At 41.3% G+C, this 17,749-nt stretch overlaps 1 protein-coding gene across 1 annotated transcript in view; it reads right to left on the bottom strand.

Moving 5' to 3' along the window:
• Positions 1-17,749, bottom strand: part of dock4b (dedicator of cytokinesis 4b) — a 78,978-nt gene that overhangs the window by 39,288 nt on the left and 21,941 nt on the right. The window contains exons 12-20 of the mRNA XM_070929372.1: positions 16,814-16,902; positions 11,437-11,562; positions 8,292-8,416; positions 7,531-7,693; positions 5,255-5,361; positions 3,438-3,591; positions 2,386-2,483; positions 2,109-2,192; positions 783-883 (exon numbers count right to left, since the gene is read on the bottom strand). Coding sequence (XP_070785473.1) covers positions 783-883; positions 2,109-2,192; positions 2,386-2,483; positions 3,438-3,591; positions 5,255-5,361; positions 7,531-7,693; positions 8,292-8,416; positions 11,437-11,562; positions 16,814-16,902 — 1,047 coding nt within the window. The remainder of the gene's footprint in view (positions 1-782; positions 884-2,108; positions 2,193-2,385; positions 2,484-3,437; positions 3,592-5,254; positions 5,362-7,530; positions 7,694-8,291; positions 8,417-11,436; positions 11,563-16,813; positions 16,903-17,749) is intronic.

Raw genomic sequence — 17,749 nt, 5'->3', positions numbered from 1 at the left:
CTTTTGTTGTTTGTTTCACTTTACACGTTGGCGGAGTTCAGCAGAAAACTCTTCAAATCTAGGCAGATATTTCAGGAGGGGCAACAGTAACAGCTGGTGACGAAGATGGCAGACTTCAGTGAATACTGAACGAGAGCATTTTCTCATTCTAATCAGGACCGGATGACACCTTGGTTCCCACGTAATAACTAAATCAAGTTATAATAAGATAAAATAGTGATATGCATGCACAGTTTGTATGTTAATTAATTAAGATGTGACACTTCTGATGCATCAATATCACAGGTAAAAGAGTTTAAAGCAGATGGATGTGGCAGCAGCGTCCTGTGTGTGTGTGTGTGTGTGTGTGTGTGTGTGTGTGTGTGCATGCAAAGACGACAGCACCAGCACGGTATCTTAGCAGGTACAGAGAGTGTGAAGAAGACAGCCGGTGAGAACAGCAGGTTGTGAATATGTGTGTGAATGTGTGTGTACGCATTTAATAGATGATAGAAGGAACGAGGAGGTGGGAAGCAAAAGTGAGCACAACTTGATGTGTCACTTTTCAACAGCCAGGGGGCACCATAAGCATTTCATTCACACGCCTGCCGACTAAATCACAACACAGAGCAGAGCTGCCTCTCAGCACTGACGCAGGTTGGCCTCTCTGACTGCCGGCCCATGTGATACAGTATGTCATTAGAATACAATATGTGGGTGAGGCTGTGTTATTGGCCGCTTAAGGCGCAGCTGTAGCCTCAAACAGCCGCATCTAGAGAAGTGAAGGCTGAAACGGCACATACCTGTAGGACAAAGCTCCGGCAAAGTGGCTCTCAATGTAGGTGTCCATGACGGGTTTGAAGTGCTGGAATTTGCTGTCCTGCAGGAGGTTGATGATGTGGACCTGGAAAGAAAGAGAGAAGACATAAAAAAGCATTCCTCAACATGGAAGATTAGTTTCTGTGCAACTCTTCTTCTTTAAAGCTTAAAATACAGTTTTCCCTTTTCTCCCCCTTTAGGAGCTTTATGCTTTTAAAAAATGGGTCTTATTTCACACTATATACCACATCATACGATGTTGTTTGTTTGTTTCACTGAAGCTACATGACGTTTACACTGAGAGAAATGTTCAAACTCAAGACTGGAAATACTCTAAATGTCTAGATTTGCCCTTAAATTCATTGGACTTATTTGGTCTCTATAAAATCAAATTAATTAAAATAAAAACTTAAATACAGTTCTATGGGTTTTAACAATGTTTAGCAACACGGCTTACTTAAGCCTTAAAATACAAAGTTTTGTTAGCAAAGTGCTAAAGACAGCTAATAAAATGAATAACAGTGAGTCCTTTTTTTCAGATTGTCATTATTATATGAATCTTCATCATGAAATTCAACTTAACACCCACATGGGACATCCACGGTGAGAAAGTACTATGAAATTGCACTCCACAGACAAACAGCATTGTGCATCATTGGTATCAGTTCATCAGTTTACTATATGTCAGACATGTGGCCGACAGACGAAAAAGAAAAAGGTATCAAATATAAAAGATATCAGGAAAACAATGTAAGAGTTTTTAAAAAGTGAACATATACAGACATCTAAAGATATAACAAAACCATTTTGACAGAGGCTGCACATATTGCTCCATGTTTCCCATGTGCACCGTTTGTTGTGGAATGCACTGAATTTGTCCGACCACAGAAGATAAGTCCACTTGTCAGGCTTGTTGGATTGATCTCAGAACCGCAAAAAGGAAACTTGACAACTGCACCGGCCCGCTAGACCTTTTCATCACTGATAATGCCTCCCCTGACAGAGGAGAGAGTGTGTTCATGTGTCAGTGTTAGACTGATGTGGAGAGAGAGAGAGACACCGATAGAAAGAGAAAGAGAGAGAGAGAGAAATTGATCCCTCGCTCTATCAGCGCAGTGCAGCATAACCAGGGTGAGATTGGTTCAGCGAGCTCTGTAGCGTTACATCACTAGATCTTTCTCCACCAGTAACTTTTTTGGTGTTTGACTCAAACACTATGAGGTTGTGCTTGACATATAAAGGAAAACAGGAAACAGAAAAACACAGAAGCATCCATGGAGATGACCAGACCATTAGAACAACTTACTTACCAGTGAATCAAACACCTTGAGCCCATATCTCTGCGAGCTTTCATCCAGAATACCAAAGAGAGTGTCCAGGGTGTCCTGTAGGAACTGTGGTGGGCAGCAGAACAAAGGGGATTGTTTGTTTGGCATAAAGCTGCAGCATCAAATTAACTTCTCAGTTTTTGAACATCCTCATCCTCTCAACTTGAACTTAAAAAACATGTGGGCCAAAATCAAATCAGAAACAATCGTTACTAGGAATGCCAGGGTATAGCGGCTGACAATCGGATTGTGGGCCTACTTTGACAATCTCCGAGCCATCGATCTCCTTCAGCTTAGAGAGGCTGTCGTTGATCCTCTCGGGGTGGGCTCGCCACTTCAACAGGTCCAGCATATCCCCTGGAGAAAGACAAAAACAGGGAGAGATATAGTAAGTAAACAACGGAGAAACAGAAACCGGAAGTGACAAGCACAAGAGATCAAGACACGTCTCGTGTTTGCTTGCAAAGAAAACGCAGGATTATGAGAGCGACTGTACCTCAGATCACAAAGCATCACCACACCCTTCAATTACAGCCCAAAAACTCCTCTAAATCCAAACAAATGATGACATTTTCAAGTGTGGCGGGATAAAGGAGATAAAAAGTCATTTTCCTGAGCCCGGGTCCCCAGACATATGCATGAATAAAACATGAGGCTCGAGAAGAAAGTCTTTTAGTTGTCTCTCCGGATCCTGTTCAACCTGAAGCGTGTCTTTTTGCAACTTTATGAGTGAATTTGTGTCTGTGTGTGTGCATGACTGCGTTTTTTTTAACCAATCTGTCAGGTATATCTTGCCATCGGAAACTCTGCAATACCTCTATAATCAATTCACCAACAAATCAAATGTAATCAGGACATTAACAGCCTGTTGAAATTAAATTGTGCCTGTAGCTTTTATGTTTATATATTCTACTTAACGAAATAAAAAAAGGATCTATCATTCACTGTTTTTTGCAGTCTGAAAATACTGAGCTATTCCCACCACCCTGCATATTCACAGGTTTTTTCACACACTTGGATGGTTTGGTTGGAAATGTCACTTTCTCTCTTGCACATAACTTGTCGCTCCCTCTGTTTTTATCTTCAACATATGGGGTTTTACCATTTTGTTAGCCTTTCGTGAAGTGTTGATCGCTATCTCTGCCAGTAATAGTTCTATACTCTTACTCACTGAGCCGTACAGAAGCGCAGGAGCAGCTAGCATATTAAAAAGGTACAAGCTAGCTCTAATTTCAAATGTGACAGGAGCTCGAGTGAAGCAGCCAAAAATCGGGCAAGCGGCCAAAATGTCAATCCCTGAGTCTGGTTTACCATTTTGTGTGAGCTTGGTGGAGCAGAGAAAGCTGGTGATCCAGAAAGACTCTTTGGTGCCTTTCAGAGTCTGGTTGTTGGACGGGAGGTTGGCCTTGGAGAACGGCAGCTTCAGGTAGCGCGAGCAGTCTGCCAAGCTGGTATTCTCCTCACACTGGAAAGAAAAACACACATTTTGTGAGCTGGCACAGAAGATTTCTCCTGTAGGAAAGGAACGGAAGAACGTGATATTCTCAAAATGCTGAAGTCACGCTGCTTTAATGCCAAGTTGTCAAAACTTTGATGATTTCTATTGATTGTTCAAAAATATCATACATTTATATATTATATCAAAGCTGCAGGCTGCAAAGAAATCATGAGTGAGGCGTAATCAATCACAGAACACTGTTGTTATTTTTGGGATTTAATGCGATGCCTTGATGCACAGCTGAGGCCGTTTGAGCTCCAAAGCTACCACAGTTTGGACTGATTCTTCTGTGTCTATTTTGGGTCTGAGGAGAAAACTAGGCCATGCCAGTTTCATTGAGCTTTTCAGCAACTTCCATCTGGCATTAGAGAGGGCCTTTCCCCCCCCTCTCAACAGTGGGAACACACAAGGCTACCAGAGTTGTCCTCTAAAATTGGCAGGCTCAAGTTTTGGGGGCGGTTTGGTAGGACTGAATCTGGCCACCTAACAGGAAACGACGACAATGAAAATGTTTTTTTGGTTTTTAAAGACTCACTTTGCTAACAGCAAAATAAATAATCAGACTTTTGGTCACTGTGCTGCCTCACTGCCAATAAAATGTATGAATGCACTCCATGCTTTTCCATCCTCCGCAAAGCCTGAGGTTTATGCACACACCCTTCGCCTGCAGCTGAGGAAAAGCATGTAGTCTGCAATTATTCTGAATTACACCCAAGACGGTCTTGCAGAAGCTTTTGACTGCGGATGCTGGCCATTTTATTTGCTTTAGTCTTTTGATGTTTCAAAACCAAAATGTGTGAAAAGGATGAGCTCCAGTCTCTTAAGGTCTGTAAACTGCAGAAAATAGACACAAAGGTCAGAGAGAGTAGACTCGCAACAATATTAATCAACTTTGCCTCAAAGGAAATGTTTATGCAACCATTTACCAACTGTCTCTTGCACATGCACAAGCAAACACACAGACATTAACACTCACTCGCAGTGAAATTCAACCCCACAGCTTGACAATGTTACGTAAGTCGACATTACTCATTCAGCCTGTAATGGAGGGATGTGAGCTGTTTGTCAGCCCGCGGCACCAAACAGTGTGATAACAGAGTGACCGCATTTTGACATTCAGTGCAAATGGTTCACATAATCATATACAGTATGTAATCCCATCCGACGTACTGTAGCCTTGACGACACCTGTGTGATGCAGAGCAGTGAGTGGGTTAACTTAAGAGAATCTCTAAGCTGCAATTTACCAATAAAAACATTTTTCTTTCTGTCCACTGAAATCTTTTGTTTTGAAACTGCACTTTTCCTTTTAAATACCACGTCAAATGTGTCATGCAAGGGACTCAAGATGGCAGAGTGACAAAGGCCAAGTAGCTTGAATTATCAGACGCAGCAGATCGCTCCCCTGTTAGATGAGATGATAACACTTCAACTGAGAAGTGTCTTAAAATAAGAGAAAACGCGTTGAAAACAGTGAAATTATCTCATCCTGTTCATTCAAAATATGACTCAATCTTGGATGAAATTACATATCAAGATGAATATTACGCACTGTACCTGTGCCAGAAAATATCCTGCAAAGCACACAGTCAATTTGATTATATGTTGTTCAGAGGGAATGCAGGTATTACCTTGTGGATAATGAGCTCATGGGTGCCATCTGGCAGAGTCCTGCCATCCTCCTGCATCAGAGGAACAAAGGAGTAGCCAAACAGTTTCTTCTCTCCCTTGTCTTTAGCTGTCAAACAACAACACATGGACATGGCATTGAGTCCAAAATACACCAGCACAGGCTGTGAGAAAACAAACAAAGCAAAAGCTCATATTATGAAACCGGTTCTGTTTTACAGATTATGCAACACAAATGAATAAGTTGAACAAGTGGATCTGATGCTCAGCCTTCGGTGCATTTATTCCACTTAAAGTGTACACCGAGCTGAAAAGCATCGTTGACCATGTACACACACAAGCACTCAGGTGACACGGTACACATTACTGTGGGTGGTTTTACATTATTCCATTGATCGACAATGGAAGAAATGTAGCAATGCATCAGCAAAAGGCAAAGAAGACTATTAGCTAGCAAACAATTCAGGTTTTTAAAAAGTTGGCTTTGCAAGTGTGTGCAAATGTTTTATACAGGAGGGAAATGCAACACGTTTCTTAGGCCTCAATGATGCACATGATTCATTTAGTGAGAATCACTGAATCTAACCTATACAGGAAATCTACATGCATTTAGCATCACTGTTGGTTGTGGTCAGAATCCGTTACACAACTATGCTTTCAGGGTGTAACTGACGGCAAAGAACAAGATGTTTAGATGTTGTTAAGTTACTCTTCGAGGGCCTGATTAAAGTGGGCTGCTGTGTTTTTAAGAAGCTTTCTGAAAGCTCTGGGCATAATTTACATTACGAACACATGTAATCTGATTTATGCTGCTGCTTTAGCAATAAAGTGCTAATGCGCGCACAGCGGGAAGTGAGAAGTGGTGTGTTTCTATTCCCTTTCATTGCAACACGAGTGATTCATTTAGGCTGCTTCTACCAGGCCTGTGTGTGTGCGTGTGTGTGTGTGTTCACTCTCCCAGGAGAAACACAAGTTGTACTGTATTAAACTTAAAAATAAAATAGCCATGGTGCAGTACTTGCTTTGCTGTGATTAAGTTTTTACACTAGGAAAGTTCTTGCTTACAAGACTGAAGACTGTAAACTGTTTGTTTTTTGTCGTGTGTGGTTCTCTTCAGACAGGTTTTCCTAATCTATAAACCCTCATAGCCTCAGGCACCAGGAGATTAAGAAAGATTAAGTGGTACTGTGTGAAACTCGGGCTTAGCTGAGCTCAGCAGACCAGGTAGAGATTGATGTATGTTACATCTTGAAACCACTCGACCAAATACACTATAATGTAGCACATTGTATTAGTTTGGGGGCCTGTTAGGAATTCAGGGTTTTAAATTGTAAACGAGGAAAGACTTCATATGTTTATGGAATACTAACAATAAAGTACTCGTTCTACTGCAAATTGCTTCAGTTGTTTAAAATATTCAAAAAAGACAATGAGCTACAATAAAACTAAGTATTGCACTGCTGACGCTGACAGGTCCTTACAGTTCCTTTTAGCACCATTTAGGAACAACGCTGGACTCCCCGCGTACACATTAACAATTACCGCTGCTGAATAATGAGTGCAAAAGCAAGATAGCATTTAAAAGCATATGCATAAAAATGCGCTTTCTGTTTCGCCTTAATTGAAAATGAGAGTGTCTGCTAATCATATTTCTTCAGACAGGTTGTATCAGACTTTGGGAGCCCTAATAGTACGTGTAATATGGTCTCCTGAGTTTGGTGTCACCACAGGCTTAAATTGGGCTCTTAATAGGCAGCCCTTGGGTAGCTATGCTAGCACTGCCAGAAGTAATAAGGCTACTATATCTCCTGCACACAGGCACACAGCCTCCAAGCTTGGCTGCAAACGGCATAATAATATCAGCATGTCATGATAGAGGAGACTGGGCAGCCCAGAGAGAGAGAGTGAGAGCAATATTTTGGTCATAATTAAAGTTTTGTCTCATTAGGAGGTGAGAAGTTAGACAAACTAGTCTCGTTATGAAAATGCTTAAACAAGCGCACACTGATACACTTGGACATTGTCTATTTGGGGGTGGCAGCAGCCTCAGGGCTCGAGCCTGGAGGGCTGGCAGATTCAAGCGAGAGGGAAAGTGAATGCTTATTGTGCTCTTCACCCTCCACAACAACACCTCTTTACCTCCGACTCCCCTGGATAATCAAGTGAAAAGGAAGCAGCACCTCGGGCATTCACACCTGAACAGCTATATGTGAAAAAATGTGTTCATTTAACCTTTCCTAGAGAAATAAAGGTTATCCACGATCCCATTACCACTTACTGGAGCAGTGTCGGAACTCAAATCGGACATGCGACCCCCGAAACATGTCGACTGGGATGGGCAGCTTGATCTGCTCTGCCCAGCGGGGGCTGTTGTTGTGGTACAGCACCAAGGAGTGGTACTCATCCCCACCTGGCTCACCAGAGCCGGCAGCTACATGACTCTGAAAGGCAGAAGGAAGAGAGTGAATATAGACAGGCGGACAGGAAGAATGAAAGAAAAAACAGGAAGTGAAGAAAGGCAATGAGAGGCCAGGCTCAAGGATGAGGTAAGGGGTAAATTTGAAGGACACGATGAATTAATGAGTCAGACATGAAAAGATAGGAGTGCATTGAAAACCGCCCACGCTCCACAAATGCCAATAAAGTGAGAATGACATGGTTTACATGTGTGCGTTTATGTGTGTTAGAGGGTTGCGTGCCATGCTGTGGCAGCGGCAGTGGCAGCAGGCTTATATTTGAGTCTATTTTCTGTCCAAGGCCACGGCAGCGCAGGAAACCACAGAAGCAGACTGTCACAGCGTTGCACCAGAAATGGGCAACACACTGGAGAGACACTAACTCTCATCTGGGTCAACAATATTTAAATGAAGAGTTTTGCTCCAAAATAAAACACCCGGCTATTAAGGAAAAAAACGTAAGTAAACTAAGGACTTATATAAGGCATTTAGTACCCTTAAACAAAGTGCTTATTCCTTAAAAATTATATATTCACCCAGTGATAGTTATGGTTCTAGATGAGAAAAAAATATGTGTTTTTACCTTGAGGACTTGTCCATCGATATCCAGCACATAGACAGTAATCTCTACGTTCCTGGCTACGCTCTTCCCACCCTTCTCAAACTCGCCTTTCTCCAGTGTGATGTAAAGGTCATTCCTCATCTCTCCTGCAGGAACAGGATGGTAAAAGAGGCAACAAGGCATTGATTATGCATATGAGCAAGCATTATTAATGACCTCTCAGCAGCTTGACGACAATCTTCAGTGTAATGCTTCAGGACAGGGGTAGACAGCGTTTACATTGGTAGCATTTAATGATGTATTTTCTGCTGACGTGAAATCTAAGCCTGAGCTATGACCTCCGACGACCAGAGAATACAAGATTTAATATCCGCTGTAAGCAGATTGTGTATCCATTTTCTTATAGATATATCATTTGTTTTCCAAAATCAAAAGTGTACTTTCAAGAAACAAGAAAACGGGATAGTTACAACATTTGCACATGCCATATCATAACTGTCAGTGAGGTTGGCTTCACCCTGCGAGTGAACTGACTGTGATGAGGGGTGATAAAGTGATGACAAGGCTATCTCTTTGCCTAAAACAAAGAAATGTTTACTTGTGACTCCTCATTACTGGTCACATATGTGTACTGGTTCTGACCAGTTCATCCAAAGAGCAGAAAATAAATAACTTGAAAAAATTTAATGTAATATGCTGATTATTTGTACTGATTTCTACTTGTATCCAAGACTTTTAGTAGAGCAAAGATCATATCTGGACACAGACTGACAAATGCTTCCTGCCCATTAAGTGTTGATTGACAGCAATAACATATAACAAGAGGCCTGAGCAGGTTCTAAGTGCTGTTATTATGGCAATTTAGCATTATAGCATTTGCATTTCAACAATTTAGTTGGCATCACTGATTGCTCTTCATTCCTACATGCAGATGTGAGTGCATATCTGGCCCTATATATATATAGTATAGTAAGAAGATAACATAAATATTATGTACACAATGAAGAAAAACATGTACTTGAGATAGCACAGAGTCAGAGAATTAATCCTGTAGCAACAAGGTAGCCAAAATAACTATCAACAACCATGTATCCTAAAAATGAATGAAATACATTCTCTTCCTGCACATACATTTTGTAATAACCTGATATATTTAAGTGTGTAAACAATGACCTCAGTGTCTGGGTTCACAAAAACAAAACTCTAACCTGTAATCACGCCTGTAACACAGCCTTCTCTTGAGGCGAGTGCGGCAATCTGCCAAAACACTAAGGGAAAATAATCCTAGGAAGTAATATTCTACATCTTTTTGTTATAATTGCAGCTGAGTGTACAATGACTGGGCCAGGCGCACATTTATTTCCTTATGTAGGGGAAGTCAAAATGGTGCCAAGCGCTCTGGGTAAGTAAGAGGATAGGCCTGTTTCCTCTGCAGCCAAGCTGTGGTCAGACACATTGTAAAATAGGTTCCCTATATAACCTCTGCGAGTGAGTGGTTTTGTGTGTGTGTGTGTGTGTGTGTGTGTGTGTGTGTGTGTGTGCTCATCATATCTCTATCTCTAGGGTCAACATTGATTTTCTGCTCTTAACAACAGTAACCATGGCAACATGAGGCATTCTATATAGACCCATACTGTACACTCGCTTCACACACACACACACAAAGGGTGCAGAAAGGCAGACACACATGGGGGCAGTTTCTTAATGTACAATAGGAAAAAGGGAAGTGGAGAGGGTGGGGCTGGAGCAGCTGAAGAAAGAAAAGGAGGAGAAAGACACATTCAGATACAAATCCAGAAAAAGAGAGATGGAAAAAAAGGGAGAGACAGTTTTCTTAGCCCAAGGGCAGACTTACACAGGCAGAAAGGGTGAGAGAACTCGGTGTTAAGGGTTTGTAGTCAGACAAAGACAAAGAAGGAGACGGTGAACATAAATCTGTGTTAGTGAGGCGCTGGGGGACCAAGAGTCTGCGGTTGCTCTTTATCTGTGTGACCAGACAGCACACCTCACTTATTTAAAAGAACAGCTCTTCTGTGTAAAAAAGAAAAGTCCCCCGACGTCCAGCTCTCGTAAATGAATAAACAGACGAAGAGAGAAAGCTAATTCAGATAGTGCTTTCCCTTCACTGCTTTTTTCACAGTACATGTAAATATAAACATTTTTAGTCCCGTTTCATCTTACGTTGAAGTGGTACATGTGTTACCACGGCAGCAAGACCCCATCCAGCTAAGCCTGAGGGTCTCTGCAGGGGTCTGTGTCATTTAGAGGAGCAGCTATCTAAGTGATGCCTACATACCTGAAACAACCTGAATATTTCATCTTTCTGAGGTCACCCTTAGGTGGAATTCAAATATCACTCTCACGCAATAGGCAGGGATGTCAAGTGTTACCAAGGCAACTACAGTAGATATTATAAGACCGTTCAAGGTATTCAATACAAGCATCAGAAAAATCATTATTAAGTTTATAGCCTCAAAAGGTGTCAGCTAAAATATTATTTTATGAATTGACATTGACAATTTACATAGAAAATAATGTTTTATTACTCTTCCTGATTGATATCACACAAAAGTCTGAATCTCCAGTTTATGAACACATCCTCACACCAGCTGCCTGGTAAGTCTTTCCTTTATACCCATCTGATGCATAGGAAATTATATGTCATATGTCGTAGCAGTGACTGTTTCCCACCAAAAATGTAAGCGAAGATATAGTTGAATACCAGGATCTTGGTGCAGGATATAACACAGTGATGAGCCAATCTAAACTGTAAACAAATGGGATAGGGAAAAAAGCTGACTTGACAGGCAGAATGGCGGAACTGTTCAAATCATTTAAGATCACCACACAAGAAACTTTGTTTTCCAGGAACAAACTCATTTCCAGGAAGTTAAAGTTGTCTTCTATTCATTTTATGCAGCTAGGAGTCATGAATGCAATGAAGTCTAAACCTGGCGAGAAAGTTCGCTTCTTAAATTAGCGGTGTGCAAGGATAAAATGAGAAGTTGTCTACAGCGGAAAGACAGCTGACATCCATAATGATCACCAAACCCACAAGACTGGGGAAGTCCTTGAACATACTGCACTGAAGGAAGACAGTAGCTGAAAATCAACTTGGCCCTGTGTTGCTTGGGTAAGTAAGTGAGCTTTGTTTGTGGTGTTCTACCTGGCATGATGACATCAGAGAAGCCAAGTTTCCTGGTGATGGACACACCCCGAGTGAAGAGGACCATGTACTCCCGTCTCAGCTGCTCTATGTCCCCGTGGAGGAGCTGGAGTGCCACTGCGAGACCTAACAAGAAAGCAATAACAAAATTCTGAAATGTCATATTGTTATATGACATGGCCTCCTTTATCCCTTACCAAAGTCACTCTATAGAGCGCTCAAAATATATCATACCCCTATTCCCAACCCCATAAACAATCTTGTATTGGTGAGCTCAGAAAAAAGTATTCACAAGGGCATATTTTCAGTTTTATTACAGCCGCATGGACTTGCGAACCAGACAGCTAGTTATACCTGCCAACAACAACACTTGTGTGTATGGAAAGCAAGCAGACACCCCCACATACATAAACAAAAAAATGCAAACAGCCTGTGAGTCATCCCCAGCCCTTTTTTATTAACAGGAAATCCTGCATGAAGGCTGTCGTCTCATATGAATATCCTTATGCAATAACTCCAAATGTCAGCGCAGCTAAATTAAAGCACCGGCTTGTATTTAGAGCTCAAAACGCATCTCCTTGATGTCCATGTGTGTGTGTGTGCCTGTCCACGCTCATGACAAGGACAGGCAGATACACAAACAGCTAAACAGCAAGGGAGTGTGTAAGAGACAAGATGATGATGATTATTATTATTATGGTGGATGTTTGCAGGAAAGTTGGGAGGCAGTGGTGGAATGGTTCATTAGCTCCGAGTGGTTTCAGTCACTGAGAGTCAACAAAGCGACGTGACTTGTTTGCAAACCTGCTATCAATATGCCAAATTACACTGCGCTGCAAAGGGATAGAGCAGTAAAAGGCAGTGAAGTTGAGGGATAAGGGGTTTAAAGTCTTCAGGCTTGCCACCAAAATGTGCATCAGATAGAAAGGTTGTCGTGCCTTTATTTTGTGTCTTTTAGGCTGACTGTTCTGCCCTTACTGCAGATGCTGGGCTCCAAGGTGTAGTTTAACAGCGTTGTTTAAGAAAATAAACCTCATTTTGATTATTTACATCCCATAGTTCATAGGGAGTAAATATATCTCTGTTTTGCTAGGCGTCTGTCTGTCTGTCTACTATCAATATCTATAATGAAATCAAAAAACTGAACAATTGAATACAATTAACACATTTAAATATGTGATTTAAAAGGTAGTTTAACCACATCAATTCACATCCACTAGAGTCAAAAGACTGTGGTTACTGCTTCTCTGTTAGCGTTAAGCTAGTTACCGGTAGCAAGTTTTAGCTGGGTTTTTTCTATACCATGATTGGATTTAGCTGCTGCCACATTTAATTATGAGGAATTGCAAACTGAATTACCAAGTCGACAGTTAATCAAAGTGGATATCTTTCAATTACACATGACAGCTAGGGAAAAATCAGAAAAGCACATTCAATTTTAGGTTTAGCTAAGGCTAACCGAGGGTACCTTTCACTTGATGTAGCGCTCTTGCTTGAGTATTTATAGTTTATGTTGTAACTGCATTTTGGTTTTGTGGGGCGATGCACATCTCTGCTCTTCTACGATGAAAGGAGGACATCTCCAAGACAAACCCAAAAGAGCATACACAGAGGGCATGAGGGGTGACAGGGACACTACAAGACAGTCCTCTGGTCTAAGTAATTCAAAAATAACACACACAGTCCATCCACAGTGTGTTCAACCTGGCATAAAGGCCTAGTGGGAAATGAAAGGACAGTCCCATTAGGTTCAGGGAAGTTGTTTTTTTCAACCCGAGCCTAATCTGCCTGCCCCTTAATGTGGATCAAGCCTTTGGCGTTTATACACACATAAACGAACACACTCACGGACAGAACTCTAAAAGCTACTGCAGGGCTACAATTAGGCAAACCAGCTTCATTACTATTCTGCCTGGTAGATGTAGCTAACGCTGACAAAAACACCCTCAACCCCTGCTGCCCTCAGCCCACCCGGCCTGCCTCTTCACAAACTCAACAAAAACAGAGGAATAGAAAAACCCAAAAACAAAAAACAGTCGAGTTGTCACAGCCTCTTCTGTCACTGCCTACGCTCGCATGGAGGTGGGAGCTGAATTATCTACCTGACCTGACTCACACAGATTCTTATGAAATCCCTTTTATGGATAGCTGGTCTACATGTAAACAAAAATCACCATCTCCTCTCATCAACTCACTCTCGTCTTTCAAATTCGATTACCCTAAAAAAAAAAGAAAAGGCCATGACCCTGAAACACACAGGCAAAGAAAAACTAGATAGACATTAGTGTACATGTGAACATAATGACTGTCTCTCCACATAGACCGTCTCTCTGTCTCTTTATTACCCAAACAGCCCAGTGTTCTTTATACTTTAAGGGCAGTGCATTCATCTCTCCTCTGCTAATTGGCTGCTAATAAGAGACTTCTGGCCCTCTGCCAGGAGGTTTTAAAAGGAGAACCCCACAACAAGCCAGCTTCAGACACACACCAGGATGCACGCACACTCATACAAAGATAGCACATATATATATATATATATAAACACGTACACATGTACACACACACACACACACACACACACAAATGCACATTATGTTATCTCACTCTGCTGCACACTTGTTTTAATTGCCCTCCTGACACTAAGTGTAATAAATTGTGGTCCTTAAATTATGCATGGTGTTCCATAACTCCTGCATGGACGTTTTTACAGGGACAAACTGGAGAGGAGACACTGACCTGTTTGCTAAGGATGAAATATTCTCTCTCTCTCTCTCTCTCTCTCTCTCTCTGTCTCTCTCCAGTCAAGTGTCTTCTACTCTGTAATGTACTGCAGCAGAATCATTTCCCTTTTCAGATGAGGATGATCACAGTAAAAATGTGCTGCAAGTGATGTTGCGCTCAGCTGTTCTGAAGTTGAAGTGCAGGGATTTAAAGAGGCAGTCTGAGAGTTTGGGTTTCCTGAAGTTTTTTGGGTTGACATCAAACTAGTTGTGAATATGGATCTTCATAAATGTGGACATGATGTGTGTGTGTGTGTGTGTGTGTGTGTGTGACATAATTAGAGATATAGAAGTAAAAAAGGCATCAAGAGCACAGTCCTCGCAAAGTAAAACTGTCAAAGCCAATAAAATTATAATGAATTAATTTGGTCCAGAGAGATGAATGGTGTTCATAATACATAAATGGAACCTTATACTCGGTGCTCATTATCTTAAAAATTGAAATCATTACCTCTGCTTTTGTCATTAAACCATTTTTCTTTCATTTGGACAGATCAATGTCAAATTCAGTTAAGTGGTGGAAATGGAATTTTGGAACGAACTCGCTCGAATTATGCATGCCAGAGTGTTGTGACAAAAGACCCAAAGCGCTCCTCTAATGCACTTTGAAAGGGAAAGCACTGAGGCAAATCAGGCGTTCAGAGGGATCAATGTCTTTAGCTGACAGCTACTCAATAGCCAACATCCAAGTGTTTGTGATAAACAGCACACAGCAGCCAAAGACGAGAGTAACTCTTTAAAATAATTCACTCGCAAGTGTTTATGACGTGTGCATAATGCTGTCAAATGAAAGCCTGGAGCAAACACTCATATGTGTGAACTAAGGCAACATGCTGTGTTTCCCAATCAGAGTAATTAATTGTTTTTGATTACAGAACGTTCATCTTAAAGCTCGAAATTTTCACTGTCATCCATCAGGCATGAAACACTAACTGACTACGCCACATGTCTGCAGTGTCATCTGCCAAAGGTCTTAACATCAACAATGCACCACACTATCTGTACGCTTTATCTGTAATTAAATCTGATAACACAAGCGTGGCTGTGGGTTATCTGATAATGCAGCCAGCCAACACTTTAAGTAGCAAATAAAGCTGTTAAGAACTTGATTAAGATTTTGCTGGAGTTCAATATGAGATAAGGAGACAGTAAAGTAAGTAGTTGCGTAATATTCCTATTTTAGAGTCTCTGCTTTATGCTTTTACCAGAAATGAATTTGGACTTTTGTTGCACTTATCAGCTCAGCTATGCAAAGCCCTGTCCATCTCCATCTATTCAACAGCAGCACCGGCGTATAGAGCTTCAGCTCGGATGCTGCAGTTTTGTTATGAACCAATGTGGTGAGAAGATGCTGCTCGGATAACACAGGACTCCGCTAAATAGCTTTGTGCCATTCAGTTTAATTACTCCTATCCTTCACGCTTGTGATTATTCATGATAATTTCAAGTCCCCGAGTTGTGTGACTTCTCCTCAAGTAATTATTGGTCTTCTGAGGGGAAGGTGGAAAGAGGAGCTGAGTCAGCAGATCACTCTCAAAAGATTCTCGACATTCCTATAATCTCTTCTCCCGTTTCTCCTCAAACAATTAGCAAACCTTTTCCATGGAGCAGGCCGTGGCGTTCCTCTAAGAATACACGAGGGAGATGCAAGAAGACAATGACCTCTGTTAACACGCAAAATTAATGTTTTCATTATGAAAATAACAGCCTGCGGCAAGTTTGCAGAGACATTTATGTAAATCAGCTTTAAAAGACAAACTTCTGATGAACTGTTGCTGATTGCTTACTGTTTGTACTTTTGCCCCTCGATGCAAACAGCTGCAAACCAGCCAATACTGTTTAATTCATCATTATGTCCTCTCGCTTCACACTTTATACCCCATCCCAGCCTCCTCCACTGTAGATTGTATTTTGAAGTTGTAATCAGAAGTTCGTCTGGTGATAAGATTCCTCTAACAGCTGCACCTAATAAAAAAGGTTTGTATGATCATTCTATAATCCACAGAGATGAAGGATGGATCTCAACGCCGAACAAACCTCTTCACATGTCACAACATTTCTTTGACGTTTGAAGAACTGAATGTTCTGATTCTCCACCAACCTGTTGCTATGGGAAACTGCTGATGCTGTTGTTCAGCATGATGCGTATGCAGCTATTTATAAAGATCATCTGAATGCATTTGCAACAGCAGGCTTCCTGTAGACACAGCCATGTGAAGACTGATCTGCTCCCCTAAAGAGGAACTTCACTCCCACATCAGCACTCCTCAGACTGACCGGAAACTGACTATCGCATGGTAGGAGACTGATGATGCAACGGAACTGCTGAGTTTGTCACTGCCGCAAAATGAAGGTTTTGTGGAAAGAAATAATACGGATTATCGTCAGACTACTGAATTAACAGCTTTGAAAGTTGCTCCCTGATTTTAAAAACATGAAACAAAATAAAAAGTGAGCCAGTACATCCGCTTAAAACCAAATCACACACCACTAAAGAAGCCTACTTGTAACATTACTAAATCCCCTTGTTTAATGTCTGAAACCAAGATGTGTGGATGTGAGGAAGCAAAATGAATAAAACAGATGATGGTTCTTACCAGTGTTGGAGCCTGACAGGTTGTACCTGGAATTCGCCTTTTTGATGATGTTCTCATGGATCTGGTACCACTCACTCTCAGTGTTACACCTGAGACAGAGGAACAGAAAATCTTTTTTTGGGGGGATTTTCCACTTAAAGGGGCACTCCAGCAATTTAGTATGTCCCTTTGATAAAGTAGGGGAACTCACAAGGACAGATAGTAGAAGAATGGTCAAAATCAATGCAGCAGAGGACAACATATTTTGAATGTTAGGCCATATATATGGGTCAAGCTCTGAAAATACTGGATCCTACATTTCCCATAATGCAAAAAGCATCTTTTCATTAGGGGAAATGCCCACATCTGTGAAACTCCCCAAACGCCCCCAGATTTGATGTCTCCAAAGCCAAGTTGAGATTATGTTATATATGAATGTTATGGGATTGTCTGTGACTACAATCAAGACCTATTATTTATTGTCCGTTTTTTAACTAGGGCAGGTCAAGTAAAAACAAATACAGTATTTACAATGACGTCTTGTCTGGACCTAATTCTGAAAACATTTGGCTCTTTAATGCTAATCCGACTAAAACCTCCCTGGTGTTACTGCAGGTATAGAGAAAGTGGTTGTATTTTCTTCTGAGCTAAATGTATTTGGCCAGTCACACTGATCCAGCTATAATTTAGGTCAGAACACTGTGTCAACGGTAGCCTTTTCTATCCCTCAGGGCACCGTGTAGACTAGGTTGGACCACAAGTCCTTCCACTGCCAGGCTGTTGTACCAAGTCCCTGAAATACAACAGGAAGAGGTGCATTTATGTTGTGAAATGTCTCTATTACAACCGCTGTATTATTTAGTTGGACCAACAGCTAACAAGATGACTTGAATTGGACAGCTTTGTAGCTTCAGAAGAGGGAATTCTAGCACTGGATTTTTGAAGACTGATATCTAT

This window comes from Enoplosus armatus, chromosome 22 (assembly GCF_043641665.1).
Source record: "Enoplosus armatus isolate fEnoArm2 chromosome 22, fEnoArm2.hap1, whole genome shotgun sequence".
Classification (NCBI taxonomy): Eukaryota; Metazoa; Chordata; class Actinopteri; order Centrarchiformes; family Enoplosidae; genus Enoplosus; species Enoplosus armatus.
This window is presented reverse-complemented; position numbering and strand designations above follow the sequence as displayed.